Below are 22263 nucleotides of genomic sequence, written 5' to 3' on the forward strand. Positions count from 1 at the left end.
GCACAAAATTAACGCAGCTCCTGCTGACTAAGCGATCCGCTCTCTTGGCAGTGGGTGTCACCCGAAAGGGAATACAGAGTATCGTCTAAAGCAAAGACGGGTGTAGAAAGTTTGCTCTGCTTGTTTGACATAGAAGCCTCCAGTTGGAGGGCGTCACGTAGCACAACTCAGAACATTGTTTACACTAAACAGGTCGGATGGCGGGCTCGCGCTGGAGAAAGGCGGTTTCCCTTGCTTTCGACGTTAAAGACCCACCACCTTTGCGCGGGCACGATTCGCGTCATTAGCTGACGTGAACGCTTCAACTTGCCAGATCTTTATAACATAAAGAGAACATGTATGCTTCAAAATGTCGATGTCACAAAAACGCATTTTTGTTGAAGGTTGTCATTTACTTGTGACAGAACTCAACACAAGCGTACTTTAATTTGTTACTTTTATTGGACTAAACAGTGGCCCGTGTGAACGACGCGTGAATGGCCAATCACCTGTTTCAGACAGCAGCCAATCGCGTCCGTAGTGCTGTTTGATTGGTCGAGATTTGATCTGTCACATGCGAGTACCTCCCCTGCCCCGCCCATTCACTCGCGTGTCTCCTTCCTCTCTGTTGAAGTGGTTCGGGCTTGTTTTTAAAGACTGTGCGGCCTTTTTTGTTGTCAGACTTGGCAACCTAACGTGACGGTTAAGATGGCCGCGGTTGGCGGTGAGCTTCTGATTAGTCGAACAAGATGACGACCAGGAGCAGTATGACAGCCCGGTTTCTAAAATGTATAGCTGAGTATCCGCCAACCGAAGAGCTTCGCGGCCCATGAGTGCGAGCACAGGAGGGAGATACTGTATTCTTAGACACGGCAAACAGAAACGCAGGCGTCCAGGACTGGTCACCCAATGGAGGATATAAATTCCAACATTAACGCCGACTTAGAGGTGCGGAAACTACAGGATCTGGTGAAGAAATTGGAAAGGCAGAATAAACAGCTGCGCAGTAGATCCATTATTGTTGGCTCTTCCGGGGGCGCGGGAGTACGGACGACCGGCTCCTCAAATGAACCACCGGGACTCTGTGCTTTGACTAGGGGCTTTGACACGTTAGAGACAGCTCCTCGTAGTCTGAGTCCGAGCACGTCCCTGACAGAGGACGAGGAGCCGGCCAGCGTGCTTGATGAGGTGGAGCCGCTAGACCTGGACATGGACGATCCGCTGCAGGAGGAGGACAGCTGGTGAGTTCACACCCTGGGCGTGGGGAGGTTACATCACTTGGGTGGCTCTCTGACTCTATGTGTGTTGACCGGCTTGCTCATTGTCAAGTTAGGCATCGTTTGGTGTTAAAGTAGTGAATGTGCGAGCCGTGGCAAGCGGACGCCGGTGAAGCTAGGTGGCGATGGTGACGGGCGATTACCTGAACATATTTTACTTTTCTCACTATGTACTTGCCGCCTTGCCTTTAGTTCCTCTTGTTAATCTCAGGTCGATTAGCCTTGTCTCACAATTCACAGATCCACTGACATGGTGGTGAGGTTCCAGGCAATTCTTCTATTCCCCTTTGTATGCCCCCTTTCTCAAAGCAAACGATATTAATTAGTGTTTGTTTCACACCTTAAAATTAACCTTATGCTATGCGTGCATTATTGTTGGTGCTCTCATAGATGCATATATGGGCCTTTAATCTATCCCCACAAATGTTTTCTTAGATAAACAGTTATATTTAAAATATCTTCTGCAAGCTTGTCCAGCTAATAGACTGCCAAAAGTAGCACATTGTACAAATACATTTAACTGCATTATGCGGGAAGCACATGGAAGATATTTGAGAATTGCACACTGAGAAATCTGCTCACTGCGGTTCTTGGATTTATAACATCTTTCAGTGTAATGTACTCTCAAATCTATTTTTCCATGTAGTCAGCTGTACCTCCTGCTATTCATTATAGCACATTAAAAATAAGAGACTGTATAATAAAGGACATAAACATCCCCAAAACATTTTTTGTTGCAGTATTTGAGTTTTACAGAAGTATTATCATGTTATTTGGCCCATGTTTGTTTCTTTCCTTATTCCCACTTGTGACACAGTAGGCTGTCTGGTATCCTGCAGTTGAATGCATGTTCAGAAAATTTGTTAATTGTAACTCCCCCAAAATAGGAATAATTAATCAATAAGTCAATAACCTGCACACATCTGTTGTTAGTTGTAACATTAGAGATAAGTGGAAAATACAGTGTCAAGTTGTACATATTTCTTTAGTGAGTGCTAACAGTCAACGAGTTGGTGCAAGGTTCATTGAGTGAAAATGAACTAAATATTCCATAGGATGAGATTTTTAATTAAGTGGTAGACAAAGCAGGATGGAGTTTAGATTCATAATATTCTTTATCCTGGTAAATAAAGAAATTATGAAAGGCTTTTTTGTTGTTGCATTTTTTCAGATTCTCAAAAAACGGAGTATAGTTTTAGATTTTTAAGTTGTATTTTTGTAACTGATGTAAAAGTATGATCAGGGTTTTAGTGATAAGTAAGATGAAACTGATGAGAACTTAAATGTTTATAAGTTATTACAGTTTTAAGATTAGACTGACCTTTAACAGTGTTAGTTTGAAATAATACAATTAGAAAATAGCATTGACATTTCAGGCCCAGGTTTTTTGTAATGTATGTTAATGTTATGCTTAAGTAGATACTGTAGAACATGCAGTACTTGTTTTTGTTTTGGATCCATGGAGATGTTACTACAGCATTCAGTTTCCAGACTTGCTTATTCTTTTTTTTTTTTTTTTATTAATTTTATTGCAATCCATACAAAGCAATCAAGTTTTTACAAAAAGAAGAATTGATTTAAGAACAGATCGATCCCCACCCCTGAGAGAGAGAGCAAGCCAGACTTGCTTATTCAAATACAGGTTGTAATAGATTGATACAGCTCCCATTGATAGAATTACATGCAAAGAAGGAATTAGCATGGGGCTGGACACTAATCTGTTGCAGGATATTTCCAGCAATATCCAAGGGAAAATATTATACTTTGAAACTCCATTTTTTATGCATTTTTTTTATATCTTCAACCTATGATAGTTTGAAGCTGTGCCATTATAAATATATGCTAACATATTCTGTATCAGTTTTGTATTAATTTTTGTAATAAGATATTCTGATACCTCAATCCAAATTATGAGATCTTCAATGATGTACCCTGAGTTCATTGGGTGTATCAGATCTTTCAACATTGGACACCTGCACCCAGGTAACCCAGCCAGGGCTGATTAGCCCAGACCTTTATAATGGTTGCGATGGCACTACTCTTTGCAACTCCAGTGATCCCAAGCAGTGTGTATACTTTGCAGATTGTGGATTGTAAGAATCATCAACTTTTAAACCACATCTCAATGACACACATACAGTAAGTGAGCTTGGTAAATAAATGATTGAATTGTTTGTGGGGGAAGCTATAACGGATATCAAAGGTGCCACATACAAGCATCACTCCAGCATAGATTAATGTAGTAGAGTTATTGGGAGGTTCATTCATTCACTGTCCAATTTCTAAAAGAAATATTCTATCATCAGGCTGTCATGCTTCTCGTTCATTTATCTGTTACAATCTGACAGTGTTTGTGTACATTTCTATGAAGACTTTCTTTGTGTAGTATGCAAGACTGAGCACAATGTAAAAATCAGCATATCTTCATTATAAGTCAGTTGTAGGAAGCTGTTGCATTTACTAAAGAGCTACTCAAGACAATATGTAATATACAGCATAAATGAGTACATCCATACTGAAATAAGAATGTTCCTTTATCCAAATTATGGCTGTTACAATTCACAGAAAGATAGCAACATTTAAGTGTTTTAAACATGCTTAACAACAACATATAAAAATGTACTCATTTTAGAAATATTGATAGCACATTAGGTAACTTTGTCTAAGTCAAGGGTGCCAAAACATAGTACATATAACCTTGGTTAAATTCTAAAAGTATGTAATTTTCTAGTAGATACTTCTTTATTTGTCTCCAGGGGGAAGTTAGTACTTGGTATGTCCACCACTACATTTTTACTACTGCAGTGATTCTTCTTGGAATTGTATGTACAAGTTCACAGCATATTATCATGCCTATCCTGTTCCACTCCGAGAAGATGACCTCCTTTAGTGCCTTGTTGCTTGATGGAGAGTGCTGCGCAACTTGTGTCTTCTAAAGTTCCCACAGGTGCTCGTTGGGGTCAAGGTTGTGGGTATACCTGTCCACTCTTGCTCTTTCACTTTGTTCTTCCTTAGGAATGCAGCAATGGGCCTTGAATAATTTTTGAGGTCATTAAATGAGTTGCATTCCACTCTTAATCGAAGGTGTTCTCATTACATTGACTTACCTGGTGATAAATTACTCTTAACTGGGCCTCAAGCAACATATTTTGGAGTTGTATTATGCAGTTTTTATGAGGGTGTACTAATTTTTGCAAAATGTCCTTTTATAATATTGTTTTAAAAAATGTGCTTTCTTGCTTAGTATTCATATGTGTTATTGGTAAATGATATACCAGTGTTGCTGACGGAGTATTGTAATTAAAAGATTGTCAAATGTTTCTTATTTGTAAAGAGACAGATCTGTGTTTTAGCTTTCAGAAGGGTGTGCACTCATTTATGCTGTATATTAGAGCTGGGTGATATGGGCTATAAATAATTTTGTGATGTTTTTAGGCAATTTCATGATACACAAAAAATATTTCACTATTTTGAAATCTCCTCTAAAGCACTTTATAAATTCTTGGTTGACCCTTTGATTCAAAAAAATCACACCAATATGATGATTTTTGTAGTCCCTGCATGCAGCAGCGTATGTCTGCATTAATTCTTTCTTTCTTGTTTAATAATCATTAGAGGTTTCAATTAGAGCAATTTTAAATAACAAAAACATTCATATCACACTACATTTAATGGTAATATGATGATAAGCCAAAATCTTGTAACAGATTGATACTGTAGGACAAGCTGTCTCTCTTTTCAGTCTTGCGCTTTCCATTATTTTCTCTCATCCATTATAAGGACCTAACGCCAAAACTGAACCTTTGAGCTTCAAAACTGTTTTTAGTGCCGGAAGCAATGCACAACGACAATTCACATGATTTTTATTACCTTACGATGAATCAACATACATCTTACCTTCCTCATGGGGCTCTTGTTTCTGGTGTCAACCACCTGAACTGCCTTAGGCATGGTGCAGCTTGCACCAAGGGTAGTGACAAGTGGGGAGTTTGACTGGAGTGGTGCACCTGTCACATCTTAACAACCAATGTCCTAAGGTGAGCTCAGGGAGGAGAGAAACCTCCCATGGAGCAGAAGGGAAAAGCTTTCTCTCCCTGCTTGTACTTCTCTATGCACAATAAGCATCTATTGTTTTGAGTTGATCTCATGCTAAAGTACAACTGAAATCCTTTCTGTTTTCTTCTTGAAGCCTATGAGAAGAAACAAATCTGATCTGCTGCTACCAAATTAGACAGTGGTGTATGATGTACATAGTCTAATATAGCTAAAGCCAGTATTGCGGGTTATGCCAGCAAAAAGGTATAATGGACTTTCGAGAAAATACCTCTACATCTGCGGACTGCAGGATTTAGAGAATAAAGTAGCTTAATAGTAGTATAGCATAACATATATATGTAGGCTGTTATTTAGGCCAGCATGGTTAGGACAATAGATAGATGGGCCATTATACCTACCTTTCGGGTATACACCGCTATGTAGGTGGCCCAAAAACAGGCTGCTGGATTGAAAGAATTTAAAAACAACAAAAATAAGTTGTGCAACAATCTGTACTTGAATTGTATAGTCATTTACTAAATCCAATGAAGAATAAGCCATGATGCATCGAGTATATTAGATAAATCCCCCTGCCCTACTGTATAGTATAGTTTACTTAAGGCTAAATAATTTTTAGAAAAAATATGCATGTTGGGTGGCTACAATCCTTTTTAAAAACAAATGCTTAGGGAGCAAAACAGTGTTAGTTATGTATACTTAAAAATGTGATTTAGAATACTCGGGCATAAAGTAGATTATTTTTTATTTTCAGTTCGTTCTTATATATCTAATGGACTGTGCTGGAATATTTTCATTTCAAATTCAGATTGAGAAATAGCATGAAACAAAAAAGGAATCCAAGCTGTTCAAAGACACAGTTCAGTTTTCTGTTTCCACATAAAGTACATACTGGATGAAGAAAACAACCAACACTGTATAACTAAAAAAAATCAAGTACCTTTAATTAACAAACATGCAGCTTGGTGAGATCCTATGTTTTGTCCTGTACAAAATAAATGATAGATTTGGTCACAGTCTCATAGAGCTGTAAGGTTGCAGCACTAAGCAGTATGCCATCCACAAATAATGCATTTTGTCATTATTTCAGCCATAGGAAATTTTGTTCTGGAACTGTTCTAGGGTATTGAGAACTTCCAGTGTGATATCAAACAAACATATAGGAAAATAACAAATACACTTCTTTTGGGACTTTTCACCTGTGAGGAAGCATGGGACACATTGGAAGCTGTTGTGGAAAAGAGGATGATGGCAAAATTGTATGCTATAATGAAAAGTCCCCTCCATCCCCTCCACGGTGTGATAATAGAAGCAGCTGTGTGGGTCTTTTTTTCCCCAATGCCATCAACCAATTCAATTCTTCCACCTAATATGCTTAAGTTTATTTTTTATTTATTTACTTATTGACTTGCTGTATTATATATATCCTTGGGGTCTGTATCCTTGTTTTGTATTTTTCTGCTGTTTCATGCATCTGAGTTTCCCCTTGGGATTAATAAAGTTTGTCCAATCTAATCTAAATTATATGCCATTTACTGAAGGGAATAGTCAAATCATATAAAACAAGGTAGAGATGGAGATTATGGGATGAAGCAATAAAGTAGAAAGAAAAAACACAAAGAACAAAGTGCCACGACTTAACAACTTTTTACCACTTTTGTTCATCGTTCACTGCAAATTGGGGAAATAAATGGAAGCTGGCAAGCATTATGCTATGTGCTATTACCAAATACTGAAAAGTGATCAAATAGACTGATGATGGTTAATTGTATGCAATAATAAATGTAACACAAGTAAGTTAATGTGATTTTAAAAGTTTTGGTCTCTATATTACAAGAACGGCAGGAATATAATGAAAGAGATTAATCTTTTTTCCGTTTAAGGAAGCAAGACATGAGAGGAAATGTGATGGAAACAGTAAAATTTTATACAGTGAGAAAGTAACATCAAGAAAATGTTTTTTCTTTTATCAAAATAAGTTAGTTAAGGATTTTACTTGTTTTTAGCTGAAATATCATTTTGCGTTATCATTAAATTGATTGTTAATTTATAGTATCGACTTTAAGTTGAAATTACAACACCATGCACAAAGCTATAAAAAATGGAGGAAAAAACTAACATTTATTGTGCTTTGGTGTTTATAAACTTCTGCCTCAGTGATCCAGCATGCTGGCGTTGAATCTACAACTAAGCTCTGGTCCCTTGTGACCTCAGTTAGAGTAAGCAGGTTTGAGAATTTTATGGCTTTTGTCAACTAATGTTCAATTTATCAATGTACTGTATATTCTGTGGATAGTGTTATCAAATTGATTTCCAAATACTGGTGTTTTATTCATCCCTTGTATTCACTTGTTTTCGATTTAGTTCTTGGTTTTTGTTTTCACACTGGCTAAAACATAGTTGCAGTGTCAGCAGTTTGAAATAAACCTGGCACAGCAAGATATTTATGGAAACTTGTATTAGGAAGAGATTCATAATAGCCATCATCATAGGATACATCCTCCAGGTGACAGAAGTCAACTAATCAACAAAAGTATTAACACTTAATGTAATTTGTTGTCTATCAGAAGCATTTTTTTTTACTTTAAGTCTTTTTAAATCTTCACAGCACGTTTTTCATTTTATTATGTCAACAATCCAGTTTGATTGTTTAAACTTCATTATTGCATTATCATAAAAGTTTCTCTTCTGTACATGGACATATTCTTTCTTATTTACACATAAATAAATTTGTCATTGCATTATAATATTTCTTGGCAGGTGATTGAAAAGTAAATTGATTCTGCTTGAGTGAGAATACAGAGGCAGTTACTTTCGTATCTAAATTTTTAATATAGTTGAATGTGTGCACATGCACTGGACAGGAGCTGGAGCCTATAATGGGGTGGGAATTAACCCCGGATGTGATTCCACCTTGTTGTTGGTCAGACTCATGCACATTCCCACACTTGCTTATGGTAGACCAATTCAGTGTTGCCAGTAAGCCTAATGAGCACAGCTTTGAGAAATAGGAGGGAAACTATTGATGAGTGAGGCACAAGTACTAAACAAAATTCCATTTGTGTCGCTGCAATGTGAATATTCATAATTCATAATTAAACTGAAAATTACAAATGCCTAAATTAGCGTTCCTTTACTTTAAATGTTGCTATTCATAATGCTACCATTTTTCAGATTGCCATCTCATATGTTTGAAATAGCCTGTTCTTATTTTTTGTTTGCTTGCTTGTTTTGCTGTCAATGAATTGTACAAGTTTCTGTCGTGTAGAAAATATCTGCCTTTTCTGTCTCAAATGTGGGCTGTTCAGGAGAGCTTCATTCAGTTTAACATCATCCTACCTGTTAGCTAGAAAATCATTCCATACGGTGACGGAGTAATCATGCCTGTCATGCTGATAAACTAGAAGATCACATGCCAGTCACACACAGGTGGTCACAATGTCTACATCCATCTAGTGTTTAGACTTCACACTCTGTTGCTTGCCAAATGCTTATAAATATCCTATCTCAGGCAAACAATCACATGCTGCACTATTATTTTGCATAAACCAATCATCCTAGAATGATGACTAACTGTATTCACTCAGTTGTGCAGAAAACAAACAGGAAGAGCTGCAACTAATGACATTGTTGCAAATCAATTCGTTGATCAATTACTGCTTCAAATAACTAGTTAATTTTGCATTGGAAAGTATTAAAAAATAACAGAAAAATATGTATTATTTATGCACAATTCTGCTTCATAACAGTAGTACATGTACACTCTAAAATTTCTATGAATTTGTTTTTTGGCAAATGTATAGCAACAAGTCTTGTAACACTCTAATTGTAAGGTCTAGCTTTATACTTTGAAGGCTGTTGACATCAATGGGTAGAAGGCTGAACACATTTTTAAGCAATGACAAGTTTCCTAAAGTGTATTTTATGCTGCCACATACTGAATAAAATCAAAGACTTCTAAATTAACTTAGTGTTGTGTATCAGATATGGGCTGTCACTGTCATCAAATCAAATACTCTGCAGAAAAAAAAATTGCATATTGTTTTTGGCTTGGATTCTACACTGTCTTATAATTATTATGACCTGCCAGAAAAGTGACATTACGAGTTCTGCTGAATTATCCCAATCTGTGTTTGGGAGAGAATACCATTAACTCCAATGTGTTTTTTCCCCAGGTACTCTCCCATTATGGTAGTATTTGTGTGCCAAGTTAGGTGAGCTGTATTGATTGTGCAAAACACATTTCTTACAAGATTCCAGTTGAAGTGACTCCTTACTTTTGAATTCCTCAGTCTTTGACTCTCCACAATCTTTGCTTCCTGTATTTATGCCATATCTCAAAATGTGATTAATTTTCATTTACTTTTTGTCAATGAAGTGAAGTTAATAGATAACTTTATTTCACTCCTATGTCAAAGTATGGCAATTATGGAAGCATGGCAATTTATACATATATGCCCACTATAGTCTGAACACACACCAGAATGACTAAAGCATAAGTAATATACTGTATAACTAGGCTTCTAGCTGATAACAAAACTGGTTGGCACCTATTTTTTATCAAAGATTCGTGTGACATTGGGAAAGTGTAGATGGAACCTACTACATAAAAAATACTAGTGATGGTTGGTGGCATTTTTTTAACAATTGGATGTTTGGGGGTTATTCAACCATTCATTTTTGACAAATCATGAATAATATCACTGTTGTGATACATAAAATTGCATTTTATGACAATGGCCTCCAACCCTATGGTTTCCAGGAAGCACAGAGGAAAAAATAGTAACATTCTTAAATTACAGCAAAGTCATGTATATAAATTGAAAAGGAGTGAAAGATATAAGTTAAGATGTGGGAAAGAAAAATTCTTGAACTATAAACCAGTATGTTGAAAAGGGTCTTGGGTTGAGGCTGACATTTGGAAATGCCTGTGACATGTGGATGACCTTTGTGAAAGGGAAACAACAACTACACCAGCTTAGGTGTGATTTTAGGCAAAGCGGAACATCTTTTGTTTTAAATTGCTGTGTTTCTAGATTGAATCTCAGCCCTGAATGCAGATTACAACATCCACTTTACTTTACCTGTACCTTTTCCCCCCCCCATAGTTTTCAATACTGAAAAGACTGTACCAAGTAGGAACTGTGTAAAGATAACCTGCTGCAGTACTGAAGTGTTACTTTGTTAGAAGCCATAATCAATGAAGGGCCCCCATTGTGATAGAACTGTAGTGATCACCCCATCTGACCTCTAGCAAAGCTCACCAAAAATAATTATCTATGTGCATGATCAACATCTGCGCAACATGTTTTTTATTTTTTAGGAAATTTTTGCACTTTCTTTTTAGACATTTAATAATAATTATTATTATCTCACTACTTCAGTGAGTTGGGAACCACTTCAACCAACACTAATATGTAGCATCCACCTGGATGATGCAATGGCAGGCATTTTTGCATCAGCACGCTCACCACATATTAGCTTTTAGCTGGTGAAGTGGTGAGTTTTGTGTATGTTCTTGGTCACAAATACAAAAAGTATAAATCAGAACCTATGTCACAATACTAAAACTATAACAGTAATAGTCTCTGTTTTAAGCGAGGTCACTTCAATAGATGGTGCTGTTTTTTTTTTTTTTTGTTTTTTTTTGCCCTGCCCTAATCCGTTTTTTTTTTATACTTGATGCATGTAGCTGCCCAGTAGTTTAGTTACATTGCACCAACCCTTGGTGTTTTGGAAAATGTGTAGACATGGTCCTGTCCCAACAGAAAAGTCTTTTGCCTAACCATACTTAAAGAACATCATTGCAAGCATTTCCGGCAGCTTCAAAATTTTGCTTCTGTAACCAGAGTACCACACTCGGTGTTGTTATAACTATAAAAGCTTAACAAATATGAGAAGTCTTTTTAAAGGCTTTCCTTTTACAGTTATTTACCTCTCATTTGGAGCTGCATATGGCCGCCAGATTTTTTACTTGACAATCAAATTTCTGTCTGTTCAAAATTATTAATAAACGGACCAGAAAGCAGGAGGCAGAGCTGGAGGTAGCAGAGTTAAAAATGCACAGGGTGTGACAAGGATGGATATGATTAGAAATGAGTACATTAGTGGTAGGGCTGCAACTAATGATTATTTTGGTAGTCGACTAATCGTTCAGTTTTTTTTCGAATAGTCACGATTATTTCATGCCTGACTATTTTGATGCCTGAGACCTGTGGTTGCACATCCTGTTCTGGTCTCCAGTGCATGTCTTACCTCATCTGCTCACGTTGGTCCACCTGTGAATGTCACCCTGATGTCTCTACATTAATATGATTAAAATTAATAATAACCAAATTAAAATAATAACCAGTGAAACATATGAATTTGAAAATAGTCAGATGTTTTTATATTAGTGTGACCATCACAATAAACAAGAAATACATTAAACAATACAAACTAAAGTGCACATAGTCTTTAAACAAAAAAAGTGCGTTTAACTTAACCAAAAATGGCCACTGGTGTGTCTTAAAGCCCAAAAGTTTAAATAAAGCTTCAATTCAAATACAATTAGATAATAATGTACAGTTTATAAAAGATTCATTTCATATATTCCTGATTGCAGTGCAGGAACATGAGCATTTCAACATGCTTTGGTGTGAGTCTGGCTCTCTTCTTTGAAACAATGTTCCCAGCTGCTGAGAAGAGATGCTGAGAGGGAGTAGAGGTAACAGGAATACACAAGAATGATTTTTCCAATAAGACAAGAGTGGAATACTTTGCCTCATTTGCCTTCCACCAAGACAGAGGATTTTCTGTCTTTGAGATGGGCTGCTCTCCAAAGAACATCAACACCTGGCATGGGATAACAGATAAAAAGTAGCCAGTTGGCTACATCTGAAATGTTTAATATTGATATGTTTAATATGCACTATTCTTATTTTAATAAATAAATCTTACTTCATTAGTGATAAGTTGTTCGTGAGCAGCATCTTCAGTGTTCTCATTGTCGCTGTCTGTTGAGTCACATCCAAGCAGTGAATCAAGAGCTTGTAGAGATCTATTTGAAGTTCTCTCGGCTGAAGCTGAAGCACCCTCATCATCTGGTCCTGTTGCTTCTTCGTGCTCCGTGGCAAGCTGGGTGTTTTCAGTATTACTCCCATCCATGGAATGGAGGCCTGAACACTGAACCTCTCTTCTGGTTTCAGGAATTCCAACTTTCGAAAACGTGGGTCTAATGCAGTTGTAATGATCAGTTTGTTTGGATCATCATCCTTTAAGGTGACCTCTCTTGACCAATATGCAGTGATATCCTCTGAAGCAGCTGCCTGGAAGGACTGCACAGCAGCTGTATCATAAGAAATGTGGGTGAATTTCAGAAGCCCTTTGACGAGTGGAGGCAGAGCAGACACCGTCGCATAGTTTTCCCCACTCAAGTAGACTATAGCACATTCAAAGTCCTGGAGAGCTTTAGCCAGCTCCTCTAAAATAATCCACCGATCAGCTTTGAGGTCTAGGTGTTGTTTCCCTCTTTGTGTTACAGTTGGGTCAGACAGGGTTGCAGTCAGTGGCCATCTTTGTTCCAGGGGGCGAGTTATCATGTAATAATTGCTGTTCCACCTGGTAGGGACATGTTGGACAAGTTTGTGCTCCTGGTTCCCCATCTGTTTCTGCTTGGTCTTCAGTTTGCTTGAAGCCAGTTCACTTTGTTTAAAGTGCTCTACAAGACACCTTGCTGCTCCAAGTGCTTTACTGATCTGACGGTGTTTCAGTGCATTATTGATCACCAACTGCAAAGTGTGGCCTGCACAGTGGACGGACATGCAACCCATGTTTTTCCTGCAACATGTTAGCAGCCGGGACTACATTGGAGCGATTGTCATGAATAACTGCCACAATTTTGCTTGGAGAGATCTCAAACTTTCCACAGCCTGCTCAATCCATGCGGTGATGTTTGTCCCAGTATGTCATTCTTCTAATGGCATGGTTGTGAGGCTGAGGCTAATGAGCTTCCAATGATCACTTATAAAGTGGCAAGTGATACCAAGATAAGCCTCTGTGGCAACACTGGTCCAGGCATCAGCTGTTAGGGCAGTCTTGTTCTTGGCTAATTTAAGAACTGTTTTCATCTGAGTAATAGCAGATTCATACTTTCTCTCAGTGAGCTTTGTAAAATGAGTTCTGGAGGGTAAGATGTAGCCTGGATGAAATGTGTTGATCATCTGCTTGAAACCCTGATCTTCAACCATAGATATAGGTTGCATGTCATTGACAGTCATGTTCAGGATGCTTTCTGTAAACACTTCAGCCATTTGAGCAGTGCAAGAGCTTCTCTTCAGGATAAACTCGTCTAAACACCATTGCTTAGTACCACTAAAACATAAAGAGCAACAGAGAAAGATGTTTTAATCATCACACTCTGAAGGAAAAGTGTTGTAGTTTATCACATCATGTACTATATTATAACAAAATAATGGACTAAAATATGTAACAAGCTAATTACTGATCTGCTCCAAAACACAAGTTACCTAACGTTAGTTAGAGATGGTTTACTATTCATATGAACTCAAATATAATACGAAAAAATAAGAAAAAAAAACTAGGACGGCTCAGCAACTCTTATTCACTCGTTTACTATAGCTGCAAACACGTTAGCAAACATAACTGAAATTATATTCACTAAACCCTTAAACCGCCGAAACCAGCTGTAGTTGTGTCTCAGTACAATTTAGAAGCATGTCGAAGCCAAGTATATGTGGCGACGTACATTCAGTGAACTCCGCAACTGGCCATATTTGCTTCACAGAGTAATTTGCCAGCACACCGGAGCTGATTAGTCATTAACCCCCAAGTATGTGGCGGTTTAAGGGTTAACTATCATTGTCGAAACCTTGATATGCACATTATTGTACAAACATCAATGTTAACATGTGACATTAACTTTACTCGCTAAAACTTACCTCTCTAGAGACGGCGGCCTCACAGCTCCAGGATGCTTGCGTTTCAGATGCTCATGCGTCGCAGTGGTGCTGCCATGAAAAGAAAGCTCCGCTTTGCAAAATCTGCATCCAACTTTTTTTTTTTTCTTTTTGTGTGAAGTGCCCCCACACTTTAGAAAGTTTCTGTCTTGATTTTTTTTCCATCACTGATGCGCTCCGGTTTCCTCCCACAGTCCAAAGACATGCAGGTTAGGTGGATTGGCGATTCTACATTGGCCCTAGTGTGTGCTTGGTGTGTGGGTGTGTTTGTGTGTGTCCTGCGGTGGGTTGGCACCCTGCCCGGGATTGGTTCCTGCCTTGTGCCCTGTGTTGGCTGGGATTGGCTCCAGCAGACCCCCGTGACCCTGTGTTCGGATTCAGCGGGTTGGAAAATGGATGGATGGATGGATCACTGATTCTTTATCATGTGCTATTTCTAATTTATTTGAAAGAAACGTAATTTGCTGTAAGTAATATTTCAATTTGGCAGGTAAAACTTTGAACAACGTGGCATTACAATTCTTAACCTGTTACAGTTGGGGATAATGGACCCAATGTAAATAGGATACCAATATCTCCACCACAGCCAAGTTCTCAGGACTTTACACTAGCGTTTAAAAGTTTGGAATCACTTTGATCAAAATTGGTACTTTTTGAGTAAGTTACCATGAAATTGATTTAAAAATACAGCCAATTTGATGTTGGTGTTGCTAATTTCTGTTACTGCGTGAAATAACTGATATATAATTTATTATTCACATATGACTGCAAAGCCCAATTTTCAGGAGCCATTATTCAGGTATCCTAATGGTAAACACTTTAAGCTATTCCCTAAGCAATCACGTTTAAATACTAAATGTTTATTAAAGTAGCTCTTTAGCACTGCAGAATCCTATTATTCTACACATGCAGAGCAGGTTAGAGATAATGAAAGTACTAAAATTCAAAGGTCTCAAAAAAGTGATAGTAATGATCACATTAGTGCAAACAAACAGAAATTATTACTCGGTGAAATAACTGAACAGCAAAAAGAGATTGAATATATTGTTTGGATTTAAACTTTAAGTCGGAGACTTGTAGATTGTATAATTCCTGTTGCCATCAGAAAAGTTGCCATAAAAAGTAGTGTTCCTTCCCAATGAAGGGGCGTATCTGCGAGAATTAAAAGATTTGTTGTTTGGTAAAAGTGAAATCCCACGAGAGAAAGCATTTGTCATTTGTGTGAATGCTACTGTCAGGCTCATTTCTTGTAGAGAGAAAGAAACGACATTCACTCACTTCCAGTTACACATTGCGTTGTCAAGATGTAATTCCAAACACGGAATCAAAATTCAATGCAATATTAATGAAAAGGTAAAAGCGAAAAGAGATCGAATATGTGGACATAGGTGATATTTCAGACATTTGTCGCAGATGCAGCTTAAGATGGGGTTTCGGAGGAGCGAGCACGTCTTCTTGGGGTGCGTTCAGACTAGGGAATCCATTCCTGGGAATTCGAGAATCCTGCATGTCATTCCCGGGAATCCAGAGCTCCCGGGATGACACAGTGCATGGGCATCTCACATGTGAACTGTATTAGAACGACCAACGCTTATTTTTAATAAAATTACTGCAATTTGTTGACACCAATAAAAGACTAACCTTTATCTATAAGCAGTTCATGCTGTCGTATAAGTACAAACCAGATTCCAAAAAAGTTGGGACACTATACAAATCGTGAATAAAAACTGAATGCAATGATGTGGAGGTGCCAACTTCTAATATTTTATTCAGAATAGAACATAAATCACGGAACAAAAGTTTAAACTGAGAAAATGTATCATTTTAAGGGAAAAATATGTTGATTCAGAATTTCATGGTGTCAACAAATCCCAAAAAAGTGGGGACATCTCCCTTCTTCTTACAACACTCAATAGACATCTGGGGACCGAGGAGACCAGTTTCTCAAGTTTAGAAATAGGAATGCTCTCCCGTTCTTGTCTAATGCAGGCCTCTAACTGTTCAATCGTCTTGGGCCTTCTTTGCCGCACCTTCCTCTTTATGATGCGCCAAATGTTCTCTATAGGTGAAAGATCTGGACTGCAGACTGGCCATTTCAGTACCCGGATCCTTCTCCTACGCTGCCATGATGTTGTGATTGATGCAGAATGTGGCCTGGCATTATCTTGTTGAAAAATGCAGGGTCTTCCCTGAAAGAGATGACATCTGGATGGGAGCATATGTTGTTCTAAAACCTGAATATATTTTTCTGCATTAATGGTGCCTTTCCAGACATGCAAGCTGCCCATGCCACACGCACTCATGCAACCCCATACCATCAGAGATACAGGCTTCTGAACTGAGCGTTGATAACAACTTGGGTTGTCCTTGTCCTCTTTGGTCCGGATGACATAGCGTCCGAGATTTCCAAAAAGAACTTCGAATCGTGACTCGTCTGACCACAGAACAGTCTTCCATTTTGCCACACTCCATTTTAAATGATTCCTGGCCCAGTGACAACGCCTGAGCTTGTGGATCTTGCTTAGAAATGGCTTCTTCTTTGCACTGTAGAGTTTCAACTGGGAATAGCGGATGGCACAGTGGATTGTGTTCACTGACAATGGTTTCTGGAAGTATTCCTGAGCCCATTCTGCCCATTCTCCTTTACAGCAGCATTCCTGTTTGTGGTGCAGTGTCGTTTAAGGGCCCGGAGATCACGGGCATCCAGTATGGTTTTACGGCCTTGACCCTTACGCACAGAGATTGTTCCAGATTCTCTGAATCTTCGGATGATGTTATGCACAGTTGATGATGATAGATGCAAAGTCTTTGCAATTTTTCGCTGGGTAACACCTTTCTGATATTGCTCCACTATCTTTCTGTGCAACATTGTGGGAATTGGTGATCCTCTACTCATCTTGGCTTCTGAGAGACACTGCCACTCTGAGAAGCTCTTTTTATACCCAATCATGTTGCCAATTGACCTAATTAGTGTTTATTGGTCTTCCAGCTCTTCGTTATGCTTATTGCTACTTGTCCCAACTTTTTTGGGATTTGTTGACACCGTGAAATTTTGAATCAACATATTTTTCCTTTAAAATGATACTTTACTCGGATTAAACGTTTGATCTGTCATCTACGTTATATTACAAATAAAATATTGACATTTGCCATCTCCACATCATTGCATTCAGTTTTTATTCACAATTTGTTTAGTGTCCCAACTTTTTTGGAATCCGGTTTGTATATGTATCTAGTTAGTTGCAGTAATAAGAGCGTAGAAAGCACAACGTGTCAAGCGTGCAGTCATCCACGTGCAGAGTATGCCAGCAGCTGAGAAAGCACGCTCTGCCTCCACTGAAGGAGGTGGCACAGTCATCAGATACTGATACACTTGTTCTAAACAAAGCCCATGCTTGCCGTTGCTCTGAAACACCGCCATTTCAGCTTTTAGTGATGCATCCAGTTTTTTGTCATCATTCTGTGATGGCAAGTATCTTGGCACAGATAATGCGGATGCAAGAGACTGACACATTGCAATTTCAAGTTGCTGTTCAAAGCTGTTGTCTGACAGATGGCAATGAACTCTGCCCTGTCCCGGCATTCGTGAGCTGCAGAGTGCAGACTCCTACCAGTCCACTGTGCTTAATTGGAGCCAAGAGACTGACGACTGCTGCTGATCTGTTGTTGATTGAATTAATCGGCAAAACACACTACACCATGGGCCAAAAAACCGTGCCGCTTAATTATTTTCAGCTATAACTCTGTTATTACTTGATCGATTTTTACACGCTATATATGCGAGTTTGGCCGTTCCCGGTTTCCCGGGAATTACAGCAATTTCATTCCCGGGAATGAAAAATGTCCGGATTCCCTAGTTCAGACCCCCTCTTCACAACGCGAGCGGCAGAGACACAAAGTGTAGCGCAGGCCTGGGGAGAGTGGGGGGTTGGTGAGCAAAGCGAGCAGGGGCCAAAGCCCCCTAGTGTGTGTGTGTGTATTTTTTATATACAACCCCAACTCCAATGAAGTTGGGACGTTGTGTAAAACGTAAATAAAAACAGAATACAATGATTTGCAAATCCTTTTCAACCTATATTCAATTGAATACACTACAAGGACAAGATAGATAGATACTTTATTAATCCCAAGGGGAAATTCACATAATCCAGCAGCAGTATACTGATACAAAAAACAATATTAAATTAAAGAGTAATAAATATAATATAATATAATATAATATAGATAACGAATGTTCAAACTGTTAAACTTTATTGTTGTTTTGCAAATCTTCACTCATTTTCAATATGATGCCTGCAACACATTCTAAAATAGCTGGGACAGGGGCATGTTTACCACTGTGTTACATCACTGTTCCTTTTAACAACACTCTAAGCATTTGGGAACTGAGGACACTAATTGTTGAAGCTGTGTAGGTGGAATTCTTTTCCATTCTTGCTTGATGTACAACTTCAGTTGCTCAACAGTCCGGGGTCTCCGTTGTCGTATTTTGCGCTTCATAATGCCACACATTTTCAATGGGAGACAGGTCTGACTGCAGGCGGGCCAGTCTAGTACCCGCACTCTTTTACTACTGACCACGCTGTTGTAACACATGCAGAATGTGGCTTTGCATTGTCCTGTTGAAATAAGCAGGGACGTCCCTGAAAACGACGTCACTTTTATGGCAGCATATGTTGCTCCAAAACCTGTATGTACCTTTAGTATATGTTTACTGAACCCGTGTGTCTCATTTGTGGAGCTAATGTGGCTGTAATTACAGAATTTAATCTAAGACGGCACTATGAGACAAAACATCAGGTACAGAAAGCAGAATAATTAAATAAGAATCTGACACTTCAGCGGACGTTTTTACCCGTGCACAATCACAAAGTGATTTCAAGTGAAGCTGCTTTTATGGGAGACACAAATGCACCTTGCCCCACTTTCCCTGTTGCCAAGTAATGTTAAACCAAGTCGTCACTACGGTGTTCCCAAATACGCACTTTGCTGATAAACTGAGCGCACTGCGCACTGAGTTTGCACGGAGCTTTGGTGACTTTGAAGAACAAAAAAAGTCCGTCTACATGCGGCTCGAACCTTGTGCATGTTTGGTAGCACATATCTGTGTGAGAAGCTCTTCTCAGTGATAAAGACTAACAAAACAGCACACAGGAGTCAGCCTCACTGATGAGCACCTGCAATCCATCCTGAGAATCTCCACAACACAGAACCTCACACCAGACATAAACGAACCTGTTGCCAAAAAAAGATGCCAGGCGTCCAGCTCTAAAATGACATATGAGCAAAGACAACTGAATGATTTTATTTGTTATTGCTGAAAGGAACACATTTTATTTATATTTCCAGGTTTTTTAACATTATTAGAGCCCTCTAGACATGAAATAACACCCTTTAGTCAAAAGTTTAAACTGTGCTCCATGACAAGACAGAGATGACAGTTCTTTCTCACAATTAAAAGAATGCAAACATATCTTCCTCTTCAAAGTGCGCGTAAGGAGCGGAGAATGTCAGAGAGAGAGTAAAGTAAACAATGAAAAATCAATTGGGCTGTTGTGCTTTTAAGTATGCAAGCACCTCGATAAAGCAGCGCAATGAAGGAATCAATGCGAAGGTAGCCTTTCAGCATTTTTTACAGGAGCGTCCCTATCTTCTAAGCAAACAGCTTCTGTGCAAACACAGAGAGAGAGAGTAAAGTAAACAATGAAAAATCAATAGGGCTGTTGCGCTTTTAAGTATGCAAGCACCGCGATAAAGCAGCGGCAATGAAGGGATCAATGCGAAGGTAGCCTTTCAGCATTTTTTACAGGAGCGTCCGTATCTTCTAAGCAAACAGCCTCTGTGCAAAAGCCCTCTGCTCACATCTCCTCCGTCAAGCGCAGAGAACGTCAGAGAGAGAGAGAGCGCGAGATTAAAGCAAACAATCAAAAAATCAATAAGTGTGGCATTTCTTAGAGGAGCGTCCGTATCCACTAGGCAAACAGCTTCTGTGCAAGCAGCACCTCTGCTCACACCCCCTCTGTCAGGCGCAGAGAATGTCAGAGAGGGTGAGATAGAGGCAGAGACAAGCAAACAATCGAGCACCGCGCAGGAGGCATATCTTATAGCATTGAGGAGTTTTAGTTAATATGTAATACGTGCTCTGATTGGGTAGCTTCTAAGCCATCCGCCAATAGCGTCCCTTGTATGAAATAAACTGGGCAAACAAACTGAGGAAGCATGTACCATAAATTAAAAGACCCATTGTCCGCAGAAACCCGCGAATCAGCGAAAAATCCGCAATATACATTTACATATGCTTACATATAAAATCCGCGATAGAGCAAAACCGCGAAAGTCAAAGCGCGAAACAGCAAGGGATCACTGTATATATATATATATTGTGAACGCTGGCCCTGGCACAGACAGACGGACAGCATATTTTCTCCACACACCATTTATTTATATACACTGTTTACACAGTTTTTGCTCACGTGCACCCCCAGTGCCTTCTCGCACCGATTTCCCCAAAGTCCAGGCCCGCAGTGTCTTGTGCCTTCCTGGCCGCCTCCAGTCCTTCCTCAAGCTCTGTCCGCTTCCTCCCGACATCCACCACTCACTGGAGGGAGGCGGCCCCTTATATAATGCCCCCGGATGAGCCCCAGGTGTTTCCGGCATCTGCTCCTTAGCCACGCCCAGCGTGGCGGAAGTGTCGGCTGCCTTCCTGGCAGCTCTCCGGGCGCCACATAAAGTCTTCCCCCCGGCACTTCCTGGTGTGGCGGAAGTGCCGGGCTCCTGGGATAATTAGGCACTGGGGCGCCGCCTGGCGGTGGCCACGGGTCCCTACAGGGCTGGGCTTTCATGCCCTGTACCCGAGGCCCCCTGCCTAACCAGGACGGACTGTTTATTTCAACAGTGGCAGATTGCACATCAAAAGGAAAATCGAAAAAATAACTTTAAATAAAAGATAGAAATTGATTTGCATTTCATTGAGGGAAATAAGTTTTTGAACCCCTACCAACCATTAAGAGTTCTGGCTCCCACAGAGTGGTTAGACACTTCTACTCAATTAGTCACCCTCATTAAGGACACCTGTCTTAACTAGTCACCTGTATAAAAGACACCTGTCCACAGAATCAATCAATCAAGCAGACTCCACACTCTACAACATGGGAAAGACCAAAGAGCTGTCCAAGGATGTCAGAGACAAAATTGTAGACCTGCACAAGGCTGGAATGGGCTACAAAACCATTAGCAAGAAGCTGGGAGAGAAGGTGACAACTGTTGGTGCGATTGTTCGAAAATGGAAGGAGCACAAATGACCATCAATCGACCTCGCTCTGGGGCTCCACGCAAGATCTCACCTCGTGGGGTGTCAATGGTTCTGAGAAAGGTGAAAAAGAATCCTAGAACTACATGGGAGGAGTTAGTTAATGACCTCAAATTAGCAGGGACCACAGTCACCAAGAAAACCATTGGAAACACATTACACCGCAATGGATTAAAATCCTGCAGGGCTCGCAAGGTCCCCCTGCTCAAGAAGGCACATGTGCAGGCCCGTCTGAAGTTTGCCAATGAACACCTGAATGATTCAGAGAGTGACTGGGAGAAGGTGCTGTGGTCTGATGAGACCAAAATAGAGCTCTTTGGCATTAACTCAACTCGCTGTGTTTGGAGGAAGAAAATGCTGCCTATGACCCCAAAACACCGCCCCACAGTCAAGCATGGGGGTGGAAACATTTTGCTTTGGGGGTGTTTTTCTGCTAAGGGCACAGGACAACTTAATCGCATTAACGGAAAATGGACGGAGCCATGTATCGTGAAATCCTGAGCGACAATCTCCTTCCCTCTGCCAGGAAACTGAAAATGGGTCGTGGATGGGTGTTCCAGCACGACAATGACCCAAAATATACAGCAAAGGCAACAAAGGAGTGGCTCAAGAAGAAGCACATTAAGTTTCATGGAGTGGCCTAGTCAGTCTCCGGACCTTAATCCAATAGAAAACCTATGGAGGGAGC

The 22263-nt window shown here is 39.6% G+C and overlaps 1 protein-coding gene across 6 annotated transcripts in view; it reads left to right on the forward strand.

Annotated features, from left to right (window-relative positions):
- Nucleotides 1-591: 591 nt before the first annotated feature.
- slain2 (SLAIN motif family, member 2) overlaps nucleotides 592-22263 on the forward strand; it is a 101771-nt gene continuing 80099 nt past the window's right edge. For 3 of the 6 annotated variants that reach the window (XM_039751174.1, XM_039751178.1, XM_039751179.1), the window contains exon 1: nucleotides 592-1220. In XM_039751174.1, coding sequence (XP_039607108.1) covers nucleotides 889-1220 — 332 coding nt within the window. In that variant the 5' untranslated portion in view covers nucleotides 592-888. The remainder of the gene's footprint in view (nucleotides 1221-22263) is intronic. The other 3 variants (XM_039751175.1, XM_039751176.1, XM_039751177.1) reach the window with 1 other exon arrangement.

The sequence above is a fragment of the Polypterus senegalus genome, chromosome 4 (genome assembly GCF_016835505.1).
Source record: "Polypterus senegalus isolate Bchr_013 chromosome 4, ASM1683550v1, whole genome shotgun sequence".
NCBI classification, from domain to species: Eukaryota; Metazoa; Chordata; class Cladistia; order Polypteriformes; family Polypteridae; genus Polypterus; species Polypterus senegalus.